Source organism: Cyprinus carpio, chromosome A21, assembly GCF_018340385.1.
Source record: "Cyprinus carpio isolate SPL01 chromosome A21, ASM1834038v1, whole genome shotgun sequence".
Taxonomy (NCBI): domain Eukaryota; kingdom Metazoa; phylum Chordata; class Actinopteri; order Cypriniformes; family Cyprinidae; genus Cyprinus; species Cyprinus carpio.
Window position 1 is genome coordinate 22,802,265 of NC_056592.1, and position 22,630 is coordinate 22,824,894.

Genomic DNA, 22,630 nt, shown 5'->3' on the forward strand with positions numbered 1-22,630 from the left:
GAGTTTAGCACTCAGTAATGCGCACTCAGTCCTATTTTGGGTATAAATAGATCAAATACTTCTCGCTAAAGGAATCTGAAGTAAAAATATGATAATCCATGTTTTTCTCCAGTGTATAGAAGTGTGCATGTGTTGTTTTTTCCCCCACAGCGGATGCATAAAAGGCTCATATTTAATATTAAAGACATGGACTCTATTTTTGATTTTACCTACCTCCTGATAAAAAAATTATGACATTACTCTCAAAGTAATCAGTTTTTCATAACACAACAGTATCATGTACAGTTATAGGCTGCATGTGTATTAACAAGAATTACTGCAGTATTGTTATTATCTTATGATTATTTTTTGTCTAATTATTATACATTTGTTGCAAAATTGGCACTTTGACAGTCTGAGATATTTGAATACTGTGTGTAATAAAAAATAGATTTTGACATCATAACTAGCATTGTTGTTTTAAATACCAAATATTTTACTTACATTCCTCATTAACATTTATTCAGTTCTTTGTAATATACGCAGTGCCGGCCGAAACTAATAAGTGATATAAGCGGTTACATAGGGCCCCGTTACCACCAGGGGGCCCTATGTCAGGGTTCAGACAGTAATGCTCGGTATAATAACTTTGATAAAGTTTCAGTCGGGTGTGTTAATCTTTGAAAATGAAGAGGCAGCACTATAAAACTGGTGCAGACTGCAGAGAAGTGAGAGAAGTGGGAAAAGAGAAAAGAAAGTGATCAAGATAAGAGGAAGTGAGGGATTTTAAATATACATTGTTGAAATGGCGGTTGCTGCATTGTGCTGCGGGTGCTTTGAAGACGCGTTGTGGATGTAACAGCAGTAATGAGCATGTACGGTATTGTTACAGTGGCCACATCAAAATAAGCAAATAATTCTAGAGATCTTATTATCCCAATGGTTTGGATTTTTACAACGCATGTATTATCTTATTTTCCATCAACCAGTTAAGTTTTACAACACTACAGGATTGTTGTGTAAAAGTTTTTCTCATTGATCTAACAAAAGCAGCAGAAGTGCTGAATCAAAATGCAAGTTCACCCTCTGACAGCAGGTGGCGCTTTAGGAATGGCAGCAATACTGTCATTACCATGGTTACCCCTCTACACAAAGCAGCCGCAGGCACAACTTCTGACACCTGCTTGTTTGTCACAGAGGCCAAAGGATGTCAAACAGTATTTACATTCAGATTCTTTTTTATTAATTTTGGTGTTTATAAAAATAACATCAAATATTTAAATATGCCATACCTTTATTCAAACATTTGTTTACATGTATACAGTGTTCTTTGAAAATCTGAAAGCTACTTTAACTACTTTAACTACTTTAACTATTTTAACTTATAAGAAGCATGTACTGTAGCTTATCAAGCTACAGTTTCAGAGTAGCTTACACAACACTGTTCTTATCGCGCTAATGTATATTCAAGTGTTAATTTTTCTAATAAGTTTGCTTTTTAATTAGTTATTCGATGCTTTAAAAATGGGGTGTAGTGTCATGATTGTGAGTTTTCAATTGGGTCTGTGGGAGTTTGGGCGGTTCTTTGATAATGCGGCTCCAGCTCACGATCACTACTGCGCAGACCAAGGCTCCAAATGAATCACTACTGCGCAGACTGAGGCTCCAAATGAATCACTACTGCGCAAACTCAGGCTCCAGATGAATCACTACTGCACAGACTCAGGCTCCAAACGAATCACCACTGCACAGACTCAGGCTCCAAATGAATCACTACTGCGCAGACTCAGGCTCCAGATGAATCACTAATGCGCAGACTCAAGCTCCTAATGAATCACAACTGCGCAGACTCAAGCTCCTAATGAATCACCACTGCACATGCTTGGGCTCCAAATAAATCACTGCTGTGCAGACTCATGACAGCGGCCATACTGGGATGTTTTGGTTTCACTTTTCTATAGTGGATGGAAGTTGAGACATGTCTTCAATCCTTTTTTACAGTTTATGTATTCACCCTATTGCTTATTTACTTAAATAAATAAATAAAAAAAATCACCATTATACACACGATGCCCATGTAGTCCATTTATATTACAGTAGAGTAGAAAATGAGCTCATCTTGAGAAAAGAGATACTAATGATAAAATGCAATGCCCCACACAAACAGTTAAGTTATGGGTCTGATAAACCTGCATGACTCAAAGGGCTCTGTGACCATGCTGTGCCTCACAGGGTATGCACTCCCCTATCCAAGGACAACTGCACACCGCAAAATCTCCCCTAATTGCTGACATCTCTCCCAGCTGGCATAAAGTCTCTTAATTAATAATGAATACACCTACAATGCTCCAGCTAGTTTCCCTATTAATTAACTTGACTCCTGCAAGCAGCCACATGGCTTCTCTCCCATGTGCCGAAGCTTAAAAGAAAAGGAGCCTTTTTGGCATGTGTGGGCTGAACGTGCATCAACGCAGGATGCAAAAGTAGCACGCATTCAGCACAAAAGTGCGGTATTGTCAAAGCGGGGCGATAAATGGACAAGCACTGCACAAATGATCTCTATCCCGATGAGCAGAAAATGCCTTCTGATTTATGGGGAGAGAGCCGGTCGAAGAGAAAACGCTTGAGGAGGCTGTACCTTTCGCACCCTCTCACACTACAGTCTTCTTTTACTTGATGAATGTGTTTTGTATGTGTGTGTTAGGCTGTTATGCTTGGAAGGAGAATAAAGAGCCCTATTAGAAGGTACGTAAGCATAGAAAGCACACTTCATTGTTCACCTACAAGTAGCATGTTTTAGCAGCTTTGACGAGACACTGCAGGTGAAGGCACAACAAAATAACGCACATCCAAAATAGCCCACGATACCCTCTTCACACATCTGGTGATGGATGGGGGAGACTAGTCCTTGGGAGTCAGGAGGGATCTGTCAAGGACAGGATATGGCCCCGTGATCGTCTCAGATAAATACACAGTGAAAGACATGTCATTTAGAGATGGATGCGACTGGCTCAATAGCCAGGAAGCATGTTTGAAAACCTATTTAGTTATTGTAATTTAATTTATCGTTTGGGATGAGTTGGAATTCCGGATGCAGTTAGAATAACCGACTCACCAATGACACTAGGATGGCCATCCGTCCGGTTTTAGGTCGAACAGTCTGGGTTTGAAATACCATGTCTGCATACTGGCACAGCCTTGAGCCAGATGCTCATTTGGCCTCCTTTTAAGATTATCACTATTTTATACTTTATCCAATAGTATATAATTAAGAAATAATATGCTGTGTTTAAGTTAATACTGCATACCCCCCAGTTTCACAGACAAGGCTTAAGCCTAGTCACAGTCTAAAATTTAAGTCTGAGCTGTTTCACCTGAAAGAAACTTGACCTGACTGATCTTAAAATATATCAGTGCCTTTGTTTTGTCTCAAGATGCATGCCAGTAATGTTTTTCTTCTAATGTCCTTGTACTATGGCCTAAATTAACCAGGCCCAAGTGTCATACATTTTAAACAAATTGTCAATATGAGCTGTTTTGCCAAAGAAAAATAATTTCTTTAATAATTCTTTAATAATCAAAAGGATCTGGTGAATTAATCATTCAATGAGCCATTCATAAAGACAATCACTTTCTTTATTCCCTTTATTACTAATTTTGAATGAATCAATTGAATAAATGAATCAGCGACCAGTCGCTACATATTGTTTTTTCAGTTTCACTGAATTCTGCAAAGTGTCCTCATAACCTATGTCAAGGTTTTTTTCTTTTTTTTTTTCTCCTTAATGTGTAGACACAAATGTAAAGGTTGATTTACCTGAAAAGTTTAACACTGCGACTCAACATTTACTCAATTCATTAAGTCATGGAATTATATAGTAAATGTAAGCAGTTAGCTTTAATTGCATTGTGTTTTAGTTGGTGAAGAATTAGCTTAGTATTTAACCTGACCATAACCTCAAAACCATCCTGCAAATGAACAGTCACTACAGTACTGTAATATCTGCTCTTTTCACACTGCTTATTTTTTTTGTACATTCAGGGTGTTGTTTTAAATATATCAGAATAAGCATAGCATAGTCTTGAAGGTGTCCTGTATGCTGACGCAGTTCGGCTAGGTGTTTCTTCTTGCTGATATGTATTTCTGCAAATGTGCTGTGCCATATGGCTGCTTGCTGAGTTTCCTAAAACTTGCAGAACTCTACACATTCATCTCTTTGTTCTGGCCTCTGAGTTTGCAGAGAGCTTTAATTCATCAAGACTGTTCGTGTCACAAAGTTGTTTTGTTAGCAACAGATACACAAATTACCTCTCCAAATGTCCTTTCGTGCTGAAGTATTATTAATTCAAGAAAATAATTAAAAGTATTTGGACTATTTCCATATAAAGTTTGACAAACAGTGTTACAGCACTGACTAAATAAAAGTTGAAATGTATAAAGTGATGAGCACCATTTAAATCAATGCAGGTGACACTTTCTATGAATAGGGTACAAAACAGGGACTGAAAAATTAGGGTTAACAAATATAGTTTAAAACTGTAATTTGTGTAATTTTGTTCTACCAATAGAGATTAAATTAAATGGGTATTATCAGCCTGCTTTATAGTTAGTTTATAGTTCTTTTTAGTGTAGGTGATTCCTATGACTACTTAAGCATAATAAATACGTTGCTAGTTGTGACTCACCACATCCAGAGACTTTTAAATGCCAATAATGCATTAGTAGCTATAAATGTCAGGTAGAGGAACATATAAGTATTCTCCTTTCATCCTGGCACATGAATGCTTCATGTTTTAAACATGCGCCTGGAACATCTATTAATATATTTGTCCACTCCTCAGTGATCCATCTCTAATAATTTAACAGAGTCGTCGTATATATGTTCCTCATCTGACAAAAGGACACAATGCCAACGTTTGGCCATTCATGAGAGGGAAAAAAGATTGAATACAATGTATGAAAAGTACCGTGTCTCTCGTTGCAGTGTAAGAGTGACAATGCTGCCTTGTTGCTATGGTACCCCTCTGTTGCTAAGCAATGAGTTGATGATTAGAATTTTGAATCGGGTGGAAGAGTGGTATTTTCTCCACCACTCTATTTCTCCATGTATGGTGCTGTGCGTGACTGCGTTGATGAAAGGAATGTGGGCCTGTCCTTACTCTAATTCATACGCAATTGCCTTTTTCTACCATTCACTATGCAAACATTTACCTATACAAGGGTTTTAAATGTATTAGTATAGTATTTATAGGACAATATCTATCTATCTATCTATCTATCTATCTATCTATCTATCTATCTATCTATCTACACACACAATCTATCTATCTATATATATACACACACACACACACACACACACACACACACACACACACACAGTGCATTAATATCTTGACTTTGCAATGAAACAGAATGCTTTACAGCAAATGCAGAAAGATGCGATAGCCCTGCAAGACCCTTTAGCATCAGTAGAGGGAGCTCTAGGGCACCTCACAAAATCCTACCTATGGTAAGGGACTCCTGACCTATGTATTTGTTTAGCACAAACTGAGACATATTTATATTATGCTCCGTTATGCCGTGAAAGCTCATCAACTTCTGAACTAATTGGGGCGATACATTCTTGGCAATCCTCTGTTATGCCGAAGACTTGCGGCTATACATCACCCAGATCGACTGCTATGAGATTCCCTTGCCCCCCACAAGTATGCACTTTCAGCTCTCTCCTAAGGAAAGAGGTTCAACACAAACACTAGGCATTACCGTCATCATTACCTGCAGGAGAGATACATTGCTGTGTCAGTGAAAACCTGCTTAGGGAAAAAGCGGCGACCCATGAGAATTCAGCCCAGGACGCAGTATCCTTGGCACTTGTGTTCCGTCAGAAGTGCTATTTTTGCTGTTTCTACCTGGTGTTCTCTTTTTTGCTGTGTTGGGACCAGGCTCCATGTGATCTGCCTACAGTTTAGCAAAACAAAGGCATTTGGTGGAGCAAAGTGGTCCTCTGAATGGAGATAGCATCTCTAGAGAAGCCACCTGCCTTACATTTGTCACTTAAATATGTATACAGATGATGGTGCCATCTGCCAGTGCAGTTGGAGAGGGAAAAACGAGTGAAAACACACTGAACTCCTGAGGTGGTGGTGGTGGTGGTGGTGGGTTTCAGAAAGGGGCATGTGCAGGTGCCCTGAAGCATGCAGTTGGAGAGGAAAAAAACGGGTGATATAAAAAAAAAAGTAGCAATGGCGCAAATAGTCCTATTGGATATTTGACAGCTTCAAGTTGAAATGATCAGCCATTCTGTGCTCTGTTTCTTTAGAAAAAGCAGCATACTTTGTCTCAAGCATTTTCATTTAAAGACATTTCAAATGTCATTATAATGCAGTCTAAATACATTCCTGATGGATGGGCTTGTTTCTTTTTATTATCAAATCAGAGGAAATATTCCCAGATCAGTACAAGTTAAGATCCGACAACAGAATTTGTGGCATGATGTTGATTAAGACAAACTGGTCACTTGTCTCTCTTTATCCTCAAAAAAAAAAAAAAAAAAAAAATGACACATACAATTGAAGTGAATAGAGCCAATGTTTTAATGTAAACATTGTTTTAATGTAAACATTAAAACATTTACTGTTAGTATTATAACCACCTGACATAAACAGTATGCATATTAACATGATTTTAGTGTGAAAAAAATAACTTACTAATATTTTCTGTCAAAACCATTTTTGCAGCTTTGTTGTCATGAGAATGCAAAGTCCTAAACTAAACTGTAAAAAGTATGATTCAAACACCTTTATAGCTCAAGTAATACACAAGTTTTGACAGAATTATTGTTATTATTATTTTAAATAAAATTATAAGCTTCGCATTTATGTTTCATAAAGTGATCACATACTCTTTTTATGGCAAACAGATTCCAGACTCATGCCATTGGTTGAGCCAATGGTTTACATTTCAGGGGAATCAGGCAACAAATGGCTTACTTATAGCTGCTTCTGCATATTAAACTGGGATGGGGAAAATTATTTAAACATAAAAAATAAAAATAAAAAACATTTTGCATTTCATGCACTCTTTGTTATATTTCTGTCTTTGCTTAGTCAACCTGATAAACTGCTTATGACCAGTTTATTTTAAATTGAATTTTGTTGTTATTGTTAGGGACATTTTTGAAATTTTTTAAACATTTTCACCCTCAATAAATTTAAATTGAATTTTGTTGTTTTTTTTATTGACATTTTTTTATCTTTTTCTGTACATTTAGCTTTAAGCTTTTTTTTTTTTCTTTTTTTTGCAAACCAGTTATAATTGTTTGGTAAACGACAGCATGTCACAGATCTTGAACCTGGAACATTCTTTTAAGCTGTGGAAGCACAAGTGTTTATAAGGAAAGATGGCTAGTAGTTGGAGTAGTAGGAGAGTAGGCCAAAACACTCTTTCTCTGTAAGAGCCTCAGACTCAGGTTAGTGGTTTTATTTCGAGATGCAGCATGGAAGCCGCGGGAGAGCATATCCAGGGCAACGTTGTCCAATGTTCCTTTGTTTCATGGAAGCCTGGGTCAAAAATATGTGGCGGCAGAAGCGTGCAGAAGATTTCAGGCTTTGGTGTTTACAACTAGCCAATGAGTGTTCTTTGACATCTCCTGGGAAAATTCTTGCTGGTTGCCTTCACAAAGCGCACAGGAAAATGGCTCCATTTTTTCTTTTGCTCCACGAGTGCCGTTTCTCTCTCTCTTTCCCTCCATTTTCCAATTTTATGAGGTGGGGTGAGAGAGTAACAAAACTGCGGGCATTTAAGAGTGAGGCGGGTCGTCGTGCAAACATGTCAACAGTGAAAAGATGGGGGTGAAAAGTACCACTGTACAAAGAAGATGGAGAGGATACACAGAGAGATGGAGGACTGCACTCTCAGTCAAGTGCTCAGTAAATATTTCAAAACTGCAGGCAGTAGAAGTTTTTTTTTTTTTTTTTTTCAGTGGGTCTGGATGGCATTTTAGAGATATTTTTAAGACAGCACAGAAGATGGATGACCTTTAAGGGACCATGTATGTACAATAACAAAGGTACATAATAGGAGAACTGAATCAATTGATTCATCGAAAGATCCTTGGAAGACTGATTCCCTTATGAATCTATCATGAACTTATGAATGTGTCAAGGAGAACATTTGGATATACTAAGTCTTACTGTGTCTGATTGGTGCATGTTTGTCCAAATATTCATTCATTCATTCATTCATTTATTCATTCATTCATTCATTTTAAACTTTGTGATCTTGAAAATTGTATTCATTTATCTTTCTCTGAATGATTTGTCTTTTTCCTGATGTTGCTTTGGCCATCTAGAATTTTGGACAATGTTAACCAGTAGCCAGTTCTTTTATATTGGTTATCTTGGCACTTGTGGTTCAAAAAAAGTTTGTAGTGTCTGAGCAGTGTTTTTGTTGACTGGTGATGACAAAATGATTCAGCGATAAAGTGAAGTGACGTGTGGCCAAGTATGGTGACCCATACTTGGAAACTGTGCTCTGCATTTAACCCATCCAAGTGCACACACACAGTAGTGAACACAAAGACACACACACACACACACACACACACACACACACACACACACACACACACACACACACTGTGAACACACACCCAGAGCAGTGGGTAGCCATATTGCCATAAAGATTAAGTTGTAATGGTTGTAAATGTTTCCCAAGCACAAAGTGGAGTGGTCTGACTAAACCCTCACCACCAAGACAAATGCCATATTTAGTAAATTAGTCATTCCAAGTATTTGAAGTAGATGTATTTTTGAGTAGGATTTAAAACTTAAAACTTCAGATTACTGGTATTATATTATTAGTAAACAATTCGCAATTTATATATGAACCTATTAAAGAAAGGCACATTATTTGAGGTACATGCTTTGGATAAATAAAGAATGACATTTTTTTTTCTTTGTAGCTGTGGCTATATTAAATTTTTTTGGAACTTTTTGTAACAGGCATTCTCACTTGCACCAACATAGAGAAAAGACAATCTGCCAATGTTTACAAGGTTGTTTTTCTCATAATAGTCTCAGTCTAAGACCGCACACCCACAGTCTGTTCACTGACCATCTGATGAATATTGCACACAAAACTGGAAAGCTTTTTTTTTTTTTTTTTTTTTTTTTGCAAGTTATATTCTGATTGGTGAGCTTTACAGAACTTTCAGGAGTAAGCACTGAGGATTAAGTCCTTCTGGAAACAAAGTTGTGTTTACAAGGTTCTGGGTTGATACAATGAGTAGAGAATGAAATAATCACTAGAAAGTTTCCCACTTTAGAGGCTTCAAATTTACTCAGAGATTTTTGAAAGCACTTAGTACCATGTAAAATGGAGATCCACAATCTGAAGTGTATTTGGCTTTGTTACAGTATGTCTGTGAAAAGGTCTCCACTTCAGAGTTTTTATTATGGTGATGTTGCAATACAGTGATGATATAATTGTCTAAACTTCTCTCTCTCTTTCTTTTCTCTTTTCTGTAGGTCCTCCAGTCATTGTGGGAATGAGTATAAATATTGCCAGTATTGACTCCATCTCAGAAGTCAACATGGTTAGTAACATCGATTTGGAATTATTGATATTACTGTCATTGCTAAATGTTGTTTTTGCAAAATTCTAAATATGGGTAAAACACCAAAGTTCCTTTATCTTAACACAGTACACTGGGCTGAATTTGACTTTTTTTTAGTATAAGTTAGCTGTGTTTCTTTAGAAACATACAGTATGTTTAAAGGCTGTTTTGTTGAGTCTTCATGGTGTTACATAAGAAAATGATCAGTATGGATGATTATGTATAACTGCGGTCATGACCAATTATGTAGCATCAGTAGACCTTTTGGCTCTGGACCATCACCTCAAGTTAAACACCACCCTGGAGCCCTTAAAAAGCAGTTTACTTAAAGAGCAGTCATCTAAATTTCTGCTGACAACTCCCTATACATACTTACCGTGGAGACCCCATGCAGACTTACTGCATTCATCATTTCTTCATGCAGAGTCAGGGACTTTGGTTTTATTAGCGCCTCGGCATCAATGCCTGTGGCCTGAATCCATAAAGTACCCGAGAGAGGAAGAGGTGCACCTGGATCGGTTTTCCTCAGGTTACTGTTGGATAATAATGGTTTGACAGTAGGAAATATGGTCTTAGATTAGATTTCTTATTGGGAAATTTTCAGAAAACACCAGGAAAATAACGCTGCTTCCAGATTAGTTTGATTAAAAAAAAAAAAACATGGTTTTTGATTAAAACAAGCAAATAACAATCCCCATCAAAATTAAATAATAATAATAATAATAATAATAATAATAATAATAATAATAATAATAATAATTTAAGCAAAAAGGTTGGTTATTTCCATGTTTCCTTATATTAAACTTAGCAAATTATATATACATACTGCCATTCAAAAGTTTGGGATCAGTAAGATTTGTAATGTTTTACACGAAGAAGTTTCTTCTGCTCATCAAGGCTGCAATTATTTGATCAAAAATAAATAACAGTAATATTGTGGAATATTATTGCAATTTAAAATAGTAAAAAAAGTAGCAGTTTCAAATAAATAAATTAATAATAATAATAATAATAATAATAATAATAATTATTATTTATTATTATTATTATTATTATTATTATTATAAGCAGTTCAAACAATATTGTTTCCAACATTGGTAATAAATCCGCATATTAAAATGATTTCTGAAGGATCATGTGGCACTGAAGAGGTCACGTCAACCTGTCAAGTGGACTTGGGTGCGATTTGCTACCTTAAGGACCTCTGTGTCATTTAGATGGCTGAACTTATGGCACTTCTGAAGACTTCAGTTTCCAGAGGCCCTTAATGCATGCCGTGTCCTCATCATCAGAGTGGGCCCTTCGACAGTCATCACAGGCAGCATAGTCACCTGACTAAAATAAACCCAACTGAGTAGATGTGTGAACAGAAGACACTGTGCTCAGAATACATAAGCTTCTCATTTTTAGGAAACAATTTCACTTCTTCTTTTTCACAGAAAAAGTCATAACTAAATGCTTCTTTCAAAGAGGTACTTCAAAGATTATGTATTGCTCAAGTTCATTAACTTCTCTGACACTTCTCACTGTCCAGTTTTGCATCTAAGAAAAAGGTTGATGAGGCAATAACAATGGAGAAGAAAATTGGATACTGGTTAAATATATGATGATTAAAGGAAGTTCCTAGACATTGTAATTATGTATATGTATATTACTTAAGACAGGTAGCTATTTTAGTGTAAGTACCACAAAATTAATTTAAAAAAATGTTGCTGATTGGCTAGTGTCACTATAAGGAGTCCCTGTCCCAAACTATGCACTAGCGACAGGCCAGAACTGTGACATTAAAGGTAAACAGCAAAGAAATATGCATATCCATTGTACTCTTGTAAGTCATCCAAAAATAGCTACTCTTCAACAACAGTACAGTACTTAAAATGCATTCAAACTAAACTGTAAACACTAAATTGTATAGATGGAAGTTTGGAGCTCAAAGAAAATCTACACTTGCAATGAGAATATTATGTTAGCATTTGTGTGACTCAATTCGTAAATGCAATCACGCTGACATGAACTAAATGTAGAAGAAACACCGTGTAGTATTTCCTAGTTATTTTAACTAACCCCAAATGTTTTAACTAGAAAACAGTTTTATTATCAATCTGACTAATTTATGTGAGTATCACTGCTGAATTGTTGTAAACCCATCGTCAGGTTTAGACAGTGTTGTTTATGCTGCAGGCCATCTCCTACATGTAATGCTTGCATTAAACTGCAGGTGATTTAATTAGCTCTGGTTGCAGCATTATCAAGCTCAAAGTGAAATTCAATTAAAATCCGATGACAGTAAGATTTTTATTGATTAAACTTTACATGAAATCGCTCCCAGGCATTGAAGGGACAACACGCTAGTTTCACAAACACTTAATTTCTAAGTGACAGAATGTATAGGCTTAACAGTCTAAAATCATTAGGTTATTATTAAATTATTATTTTGAAGATTTTATCATTATTCCACAATAATTACAAAATTACCACATGAGACAGGCTTGGTATCTCATAATGAGTCTTAATTTAGGCTAAATTTACTTTAAAAATTTTGATATTATTGTGGATTGCGGTTCAGCTTCTTTGTCGCATGCAGTTCTGTGGATCATCGCAGCAACTAGGCAGATTTACCTTACAGTTTAAAAATTGCAAAACTTATTGGAGATTAATAGAAAATTATTTGGCATTCTGAGGTAGACTGTCAACATTTTGTGATCATTTGTTGAAAAAGAAATAAAAAATACTAGTTTCAGAAACTATTTTGAACAGTTTAACGAAGCCATTAAAGAGAGTCATAAGAAGACAGATATCAGAGACGAAAGATGAGCGAGATGGTGGGGAAAGACACAGAGTTATGATGCCATGTTTTCTTCTTACCGCAATCCCTCCACTTGGGGCCAGTGGAGAATTTCCATCCTGTCCCAGGCAGAAGATTTTATTTTAATTTGTTCAAAGTATTCATTCAAGTATGAAGTTGTTTTCCTTCACTTTCCCCCTTCTTTTCTTCTACAAGAACAAGTATGTCTCTTTGATTTATCCATCATGAAGGTACTGCTGAAATTTCTTTGAACTGTGGTCTTTTGAAGGTACCGTACCACAAGGTCTTCAATCGGATGCTTGTTTTACTTCCCCTCCTTGGACATAAAAAAAAAAAAAAAAAGTAGTGAAAAGGTGCTGTGCAACATCTGAGAGGCAAAGGGTTGAAAAAACCCCAACAACTTAAAGTTACAATGAAATGGAAGTATAGTGGCAGATCTTATTTATTTATTTTTCAGTATATCCAAATGTAATGTATTAGACAAAGAAGAAATTTAGGGTCGATGACTTGATTCTATGCATTGATTATTGATAGGATTTTAATATGTGGGTATTGAACTAAGATACACCTGAGTTTGTAGGGGCAGGAACTAAAATATTGGAGTCCTGTATATGTCATTTGCACCAGAAGGTCTAGATATTACATTTCAATTAAACACTGCAAGGACAGACAAAAAAAAAAAAAAAAAAAAAAAAACACAAAAAATTACACAAATGTATGGTTAACTAAAATCTGTCATTTCTACTGAAACTTGTATGTCATGTATTTAAATAGTATGCTACAGTTGCACATTCCATACAATTAAGCACTCTTTTTTTTTTTCTTTCAGAAGGGCTATTGTTATATACATTCTAGTAGGGTATAATTGTTGCACCTTACAAGTTCAGTGAAAATTACAATGTATGTATAAATTCAGGAAAAAAAAAAAAAAGAAAAAAAAAAGAATTTAGGCTTGTATTCCAACAATTTGGGATTAGACCTGTATTCCCACTATACTGTCAAAAGGATCTAAAAGATTTTACTTCCTGGATGAAATCATTTTATAAAACATATATACTATTTTATTTTTATATTAATATTATTATTATTATTATTTTATTTTTTTATTTATTTAGATAGCTCTAACATATCCAGTAGTTCTCTCTACTGGAGAAAAAAGCTAGTTTTTAATCAGATGAACAAATATTTAAACTCAAGTGGATACCTGGACAATTTTCAATCTTGTTTCCGACCGCATCACAGCACAGAGACAGCGCTCATTCAGATGATAAAAGATATTCACTTAAATTCTGATTCTGGCAAAATATCAGTGCTGGTATTACTAGATCTCATCTCAGTGCTGCGTTTGAAACTGTCGATCATAACATACTTCTAAAGAGACTGGTAAACTGGGTCTGGCTTTCTGGGATGGTACTCAAATGGTTCAGGTCATACTTAGAAGGTAGAGGTTATTATATGAGTATAGGGAGCATAAGTCTAAGTGGACATCCCACAAGGCTCAATTCTTGCACCGCTCTTGTTTAGCCTGTATATGCTCCCACTAAGTCAAATAATGAGAAAGAACCAAATTGCCTATCACAGCTTTGCTGATGATACCCAGATTTATCTAGCCTTATCACCAAATGACTACAGCCTCATTTACTCCCTCTGCCAATGTATTGATGAAATTAACAGTTGGATGTGCCAAAATATTATTCAGTTAAACAAGGAGAAAACTGAAGTTATTGCATTTGGAAACAAAGATGAAGTTCTCAAGGTAAATGCATACCTTGACTCAAGGGGACAAACAACTAAAAATCAAGTCAAAAATCCTGGTGTGATTCTGGAGACAGACCTTAGTTTCAGTAGTCATGTCAACGCAGTAACTAAATCAGCATACTATCATCTAAAAACATTCCAAGAATTAGATGTTTTGTTTCCAGTCAAGACTTGGAGAAACTTGTTCATGCCTTTATCACTAGCAGGGTGGACTATTGTAATGGTCTTGTCACCGGCCTTCCCAAGAAGACCTTTAGACAGCTGCAGCTCATCCAGAACGCTGCTGCCAGGATTCTGACTAGAACCAGAATATCTGAGCATATCACACCAGTCCTTAGGTCCTTAAACTGGCTACCAGTTATATTCCGGATTGAAGTACTTTTACTCATTTATAAATCACTCAATGACCTAGGACCTAAATACATTGCAGATATGCTCACAGAATATAAACCTAACATACCACTCAGATCATTAGGTTCAATTCAGTTAGAAATACCAAGGGTTCACACAAAACTTGCCTTGCCTTCCCTTACATATGCTCTTATAAAAACATACACTGGTAAGAATATTCCAAATTTTATGTATGCCTATATGCCAAATGATCTCTTCAAAGTAGTTCAGACACCAGATACTTCTATTTGATTGTTTTTTTTTGTTTATCAGTCATACAGAAACTAGGAAATTGGCCTATTAGCCTAATATTGGCCAATATTTTGTTGCTACTACAGTTTGTAAACAAGGGCCTGAAATGGGAAATCAAACAGTTTACTTCTTTGCAGACCATATCCTTAAATCAAGCAGCACAATGAAATGTAGGCTTATTGCATTAGACTAGTGCAGAGGTGGGCAACATTTGTCCTGCAGAGTTTAGCTCCAACCCTAAAAAAAAAAAACTCACCTGCCTGCAGCCTCTGTAATCCTGAAGATATATTTGTTAACTTGTTCAGGTGTGTTTGATTAGGGTTGGAGCTAAACTTTGCAGGGCAGCGGCACTCCAGGACCGACATTGCCTTTCCCTGGTCTAGTGTCTGTACAGAATGCTTTATCATTAAAATCCAGTTCACAGTAAGCATTGAAGCAGTGATGAATCATATCAGTAGTGGATCTTAAGGGTGTCCCCAGCCAATCCTGTTTGCCCTATATCCAAAAGTCACTGCTCAAATGAACCATATCCCGTCAAAGCTGTATATTTATGTTGCTTATTTAATCAATATCAACGTTGGTACACATCCTAATCCATTACATTATGTTTTCATTACCTTCTCGTTAAATAGAAGTGTTTTATAATGAGTTTGCCCTCCTGCATGTTACAATTCTGTCAAACCAGAGCAAACACACAAGAAAACACAAAAACAACAAAAGTGTTACTTTTGTCAACTAAAGCTATATGTCATTTGAAAAATTTAATTACAGTTTGTTTTGGAAGTAACTGTAAATAATAAAGACTTTCATCCCACCTTAACTCTCTATCTGATTTTCTGTGCTCTTTGCAGGACTACACCATCACCATGTATTTCCAACAGAGCTGGAGGGACAAACGGTTGGCCTATGCTGAGATGGCCTTGAACCTCACTTTGGACAACCGTGTGGCTGATCATTTATGGCTCCCAGACACCTACTTCCTGAATGACAAGAAGTCTTTCCTGCATGGTGTGACGGTGAAGAACCGAATGATTCGGCTCCACCCAGATGGCACAGTTCTTTATGGACTGAGGTAAATTCCATTGCTGTTGTAACATTGGTGTCTTTAAGTCTGCATGAAATCAAAACCGAGCCTGTTTACTTTGTTCGTGCACATTACTAGTCTTGTGGTGAACAATTAATCAGTGCAAGGTAATCCATAGAAAAAAAGTGTTTGCCTGCGTAATCTTTGGTTAAAATCAGAAAGTTTGCTTTGCTTCAGAAATGCTGTTCCTTCCTTCAAATTGACATCCTCAAGAGTTAGTCTTCAGAGAGCTAGGCCCTGTCCCAAATGGCACCCTAAACCCTCAAGGTCTTCCTCTGAGTCCGTACTTTCGTGACGTAATGCTGCTTTGACTGTCGGGTAGAAGTCTGGTGCGGGCTCAGCAGAAGTGCGTATAACCCCGCAAAGCACCCTTTTGAACGCTAAAATTATGAATGGGACACCCTACGGTCTCGCGGACTTAACAGACACCCGCACGTGGTGGCCATAGTAAGTCCGCAAGACCGAAAGTACACATGAAGTGTTCCATTTGAGACAGTGCCCTAGAGATGTCGAGAATGTGTGCTAATATTTAGCCCCGCCCTCTTAATTTCCAAATTCAACATTCTTATACACCACTATTTGGTCACAACTTCCGGTTAACACAGACTTTTTCGCTGATACTGAAAATAATGAATAGGTTTCACTCACTCAGTCCAAGCTCACTTTTTGTATCTAGCCTGAACTTTGCAGCCATATTACGTGACATCATTCTTGAATTCATTATTCATATCAGTATCAAAGTTCTTTGTTTAACTTTAATTATAGGTAAAACTTCATGTCACACTTGCTAGCACAGTTAGGGACAGGTTATCTATGGGAAGCTTCTATTTGGGGTGTGTGAAAGATATCTGTTAATGGTTCACAGCACTGACAAACCGCATTGAAAATGAAAGTGGTAATGATATTGGGTGGAAAGTGTGATCACATGAAGAGGCTTTGCCTTTTCTGAGTTCAGTTCTGTTTCGCACTTTGTTGTGCCAATGAAATTCTATGCATCTAACTCTCAATAAAAAAAAATAAAAATAATAAAATAGTATACATATATGTATTTTTGCACCACTTACTGGACATTTCACTTTGAAACTGCTGCGAAAAAGTGCCGTGGGATACGTAATATCAGTGTTGCAGAAATGTCACCACAATCAGGCATTTCCAGTGAGCCTGGGTTTCATCTGAACCATATTAATTAAACAATAAACTATAGGACTGCCGTTGTATAGGACAACAATATAGGATGTGCTGGGCTGCATCCAGTGTAGACAGCATCACTGATTATAATGGGTTCTAATTGCTTATTTTCCCTTACAAAATATAAAGATATGTTATCCCTCGATAACAACCGGTAAAAGCTAATAGTCAGCGCTTAACACTCTTCTTTAACACACTTAACACAAATTAGTATCTCTTAAATGTCGTCTAGTTTGAACTTGCTGCTTACTCGCAACTGCTATCTTCATGGAAGCTTTGCATTCAAATATTTCAACTTAAATCAATATTTTGTGTCTAATTATTTACTTATGTGGCAAGTAGCCGTGCAATAAGCATAATAATATACATCCAGCTGGTTGTTATTGCAGAATAGCCCCCTTAAGGGTGATATTATCCCTTACTTAAGGAAACATCTGAACCCACACATAAAATCACCTCTAAATGGTTACACGAAATATGGAACATCTAAGAATGGCTGTCTCAAATGGCATCCTCTTTGGACAAACAGAGGCACAAGTATAAAAACAAACCACTCTCCCTCCTCACTCTCCTATGCATTAACCCAGAACCGCACCGGAAAGGCAGAGAGTTCGCTCTGGATGCCCCACTTAATCAAAATATCAATAATGAAAGATGACAAACTGTTTCCTCTTCCAAGAGGCTCTGGCACAGGTGGAATTGACGAATCTCAGCGAGGCCGCAATTGTTGTTGTTTTTTTTGCATGTTTTTTTTTTTTCTGAGCGTCTCTCAAATTTTGCATCGCTGTAGTGAATTAAAATGTTGGGGAACTACAGCATGTTTGCAGTATTGATACGTCCACTCTTAATAACGTCTTAAGATGGGTCTTTGCTGGCTGTAAATTATTCATGAGTCAGGGCTGTTGTTAATGTTTAATTATCATATCATGCCCTGCTGTGTCTAAAAAGGGATTTCGAATTGATGTGCCTTAGTCAGCTTTAGTAGAGCTACAGTATGTATGCAAAGCATTCTCCATAATATGACCCACAAATGTACAGATTTACAAATATGCAGTGGTTTGTGCTTTATGGGGATTTGGAGGAGAAAGTTAATGCTCATATTGAAGGGTTTTAAGCAAGCAAAGTATTTTATAGATTGTTTACACTGAGCATCTAAGGTAACTGACTGTTAACTCCACATTTCCAAGAATGCATGATAATGAAGAAATATGAGTGACACAAAATAAAAACAAATGAAAACACAAACAAGCAGCTGTTATTGCATAAAATATGTTATATAGAAATGAAGTGCTTTAACTGATGTTGTTTGCTCCTTAGCCACATACAGAGGTTGCATTTTGAAAGGTTTTGAAGCTAAAAACAAACACAACCCTGCATGTTAATTATAGGACACTCACAGTAAAATGCGCAGAAGGCAGTGTAATAGCTACATTACTATGTTACACCCATGCTCTGTTACCTAATTTAACTCCACTGTCATGTGCATGCCGTTTGCTGTTGCCATGTTCATTGCTATATAGTTACTTATATATAGTTACTTATATAGTTATATAACACTACAAGAAATCAGAGGGTTATTTTATAAATGTTTTCCAATATAAATTACTAATGACTTACTTTACAGCCATGTTATACAAATATTACAATATATGCAATATGACTACTTCTGGATTACCTCAAGATCACAGGCACACATAAATATTACAAATATTAATATTAACATAATACATAGATTTGTTTTATTTTTATTTATTTATATGAAAATTCAAATATATATATATATATATATATATTTTTTTTTTTTACTTAAAACTACATTTAGAGCAGTTTTATAATTACATTAAATTCCTTTCCCCCTCAATTCTGCGTTTTTACAGTTTTTTTTTCAAGTTTATTATTAGTAGTAGTAGTATTAGTAGTATTAGTATTAAATAGCCATTCTAAACTACACAGTGCAGTTTTCTTTTTTTTTTTTTTTTTTTTTCTTATTTCCTTATCACAATGGGATTATTTATCTGTTTTCCTTGCATATAAGTGACAGACAGAGAAGGTAATTTTTCACTCGCAACATCATAGACGAGATAATATAATATAATATAATATAATATAATATAATATAATATAATATAATATAATATAATATAATATAATATAATATAATTTGTTTATGCATCCAGATGCAACATTAAAAAATAAAGAATAGTCCACATAAAAAAAGTTAATTTTCATAATTTACTTACCATGCTCTTATATCAGGTCATGCCAGGTGAGAAGTTAATGTGTCATGACTGACTACAATGTGTGAAATTTAAATATATACATGTAAAATTGTGAATTGAAAGCTATGACAATGGAGAGGAATATTATTAGTAGTATTCTTATACAAGTATATCTGTCTCACCTTACAACCAATTAACATCCAAAACCTCAAGACGTCAAACACAATTAAATAATGACATTTTCCTCCTTTTTTCTTTCTTTTTTTTTTCTTTGAATAAGAGAATAGATTCCAATCATTCCAATGCTATCACGTGGTGCAGTCAAGGTTAAGCTGTGATTTCCTAAAGGTTACCAAGGTAACAGTGTATCTCATTCTCACTCTTTATTTCTGCCCATTCCTTGTTTTTCTTGCTGTCCTTTTTCCAGAATAACCACTACAGCAGCCTGCATGATGGACCTGAGACGGTACCCCCTCGATGAACAGAACTGCACCCTGGAGATTGAGAGTTGTAAGTGAAAGGAAATGTGAACACGCATACACATACTGGCTATTTTCTAGATGTAATACAAGTGTACTACACCCATAGAGAGCATTATTTGCTGTGTTCTACACAACTGTCTCTGCATATTTTGTTGCTTTTTTTTATGGAAATGTGTCTCTGCATATTTTGTTGCTTTTTTCCCCTTCTTTCTTTATCATTTGGATGAATAATGGTAGTGTGAACCTTTTTTGACAGAATGGAAATTTTGTTTTATTTTAACTTCATGCATTTTTTTACATTTTAAATTTGTAGCTTTTTATCAAATTACAAACTCACTGCAGTTCTCACGTTAATGCCAGTTTGGGAAACAAAACTCACTGCAGTTCTCACGTTAATGCCAGTTTGGGAAACACATTTGCTTCTTTATGTTAATATTGTAAATTTAATTTTAGGTTTATAACCTTATTAATACAACATATAAATAAAACATAATTAACTCTTTCCCCACCAGAGTTGCCAGATATTTTCATTTTTTTTGGATCATTCAAACAAACTTTTGAAAGTAAATTATTTAGAATCCCCATCACCGGCATAATAGTCTAGTCTTCATCAATCATCCTCACAACCTACACAGCACAAACACCAACTCTAACTCAGATTCTAACCACATCACCTTGAAGAAAAACCGTGATGGTGGACAACAGCAGTTTGAACTGATCCAGCTCATCAATTTCACTTTTGCTTCTTATCTCTGTCCCACTCCACAGATACCTAATGTAAGCAAACGTAATCATTAAGCCCATTTAGAGCAATCACCCATATCTGCAGTCCTGCCTACTCTGTCTTTGGGTGTCAGTAGTGATAAATGTTCTTACAGGGGTTTGACACTGAGGGCTCATGGCACATTTGACAGAGGTAGGTAAGATTGAATGTGTTTTCCGGTTTATCAATGAGGTGCCCTGCACTATCGATCAGTCAGGCGTACCAGAATAGTGTGCCCTGTCTATCACGGGTACATCACAGGAGCCCAGTCAAATAGCTAGATTTGTGTTTCGAATGATTACACCTTGCACACTGTTTCTTGCCAATCAATGGGTCAGATGTCACAGCCTGCTGAGGCATGACATTTTTATCTTTTTAGATTTGCTTGTATCAACATTTCCTTACTTTTCGAACATTAAAACTAGCTATTCCGATAACTATTCTTTAGGTGTCACTAACTGCACTGTGGGCTGCATTCATGAAATATAAGAAAAAGTTTCTTTGTAAATCATTCATAAAACACAGTCAGTGCAGAAAGTGTTCATTAATGCATAAATTATTTGTAAAAACATTATTATGTAAATTGTTGCATTAATTGAGTAAACCCATCATAAAGCTTGTCTTACGTCTCATTTAATACATACATTTTTCAGAAAACCATTCTCACATAAATGGCCTAATTTTGTGTAAATTATTTACAAAATCATTTAAACTGCGTATAAAGCCATTCTCATGTGAACTGTCTTATTCCATATTTTGTGCACTCAGCAGAAGAAATTTCTGTTTGAATTACATAATTTGCGTAAGAATGTTTTTTACAACTTACAACATTCTTATGCTTTTCATTGTGTGACAACAAGCTGCGTCATTATAGTATATATGAGGATGGAAAAGCAGAGACAGAGGATTAATATTAATATTTATTTTATTTAGTTTATTTTGAAATGTTGGCAAACACTTCATTTGCATACCTCTTACCACATTCTGTCCTTGTGACACAGCTTGTCATACAGAAAGCACATTAAACACTCTAAAATGTGTGATGAAACTGAACACAGCAACCAACTAGCACAGAAGAACCATTTATTTGTGCAGTTAACAGTGCTGACAACGACACATAACGCAGACCAATTTACACCTCACTAAAACACAAACCACATTTTTGTCACCATTGATGAAGGAAATAACCTAATTTTCTCTGTGCCTTCCGGTAGTGCCATGAAGTTCAATTTTCATTTCACAAAACATCTCTGAGACATGTCTGCTAGATGTAAAACTGGTAATGTCCAGTGCTATGGTTGTACAAGATACATGCATAACATTCTATTTGAACATTTATTGTACTGTCTACAATCTCTGCAGATGGATATACTACAGATGATATTGTGTTCTTCTGGCAAGGAGGGGACAATGCTGTGACAGGTGTGGACAAACTGGAATTGCCTCAGTTCTCCATTGTGGAACTACGTCTTGTATCCAGAGAAGTGAGGTTTACTACAGGTATGGACGAATCACTTGCATGCAAAATGGGGTTAATTCCAGCACTAAACCCATGGCCAGAGCAAACGGTCACTGAGAACAATGCAGTGAACAAGAATTACTGAAGATTTAAGGTTATCTTAATGCACTGCTCAACTTATATTAATATAGAAAATGCGGCTATCATTTTAAGTGCTCTTGCTCATAAGCACTCTTATTTATTTCATGGGGAGGTGTCCAAACAAGAGTTAATAACCGCAGTGAGATTGGAACCACAGGCAATAAATGAGAACATTCATTTTTACATTAATAAATAGCCATAGCAATTTGAATAATCAATTGAATGAGTCAATTATTCATACCACACCTGACATTTAGCAGCATAGTTTTTAAACAGGCATGTGCAGGCCAATCTTGGAAAGGCTTCTTGAAACATGCTGTTTACAGTTGTCTTAAACCACACACCAGATTTTACACATTAACGGGACATGCTCTTCAGTTACATAATTGATTTTTTTCTCTCTCTTTCTCAAATTCCTTGTATTAAAAAGCTAAATGGAGAGAGAGAAAAAAAAAAGACACTTCAGGCTTTTGTGACAATTCTCAGAGG

At 36.0% G+C, this 22,630-nt stretch overlaps 1 protein-coding gene across 1 annotated transcript in view; it reads left to right on the forward strand.

Moving 5' to 3' along the window:
• gabrb4 (gamma-aminobutyric acid type A receptor subunit beta4) overlaps window positions 1-22,630 on the forward strand; it is a 49,918-nt gene that overhangs the window by 16,589 nt on the left and 10,699 nt on the right. The window contains exons 3-6 of the mRNA XM_042711350.1: window positions 9,511-9,578; window positions 15,657-15,877; window positions 19,724-19,806; window positions 21,904-22,041. Of these exons, the coding sequence (XP_042567284.1) occupies window positions 9,511-9,578; window positions 15,657-15,877; window positions 19,724-19,806; window positions 21,904-22,041 (510 nt within the window). The remainder of the gene's footprint in view (window positions 1-9,510; window positions 9,579-15,656; window positions 15,878-19,723; window positions 19,807-21,903; window positions 22,042-22,630) is intronic.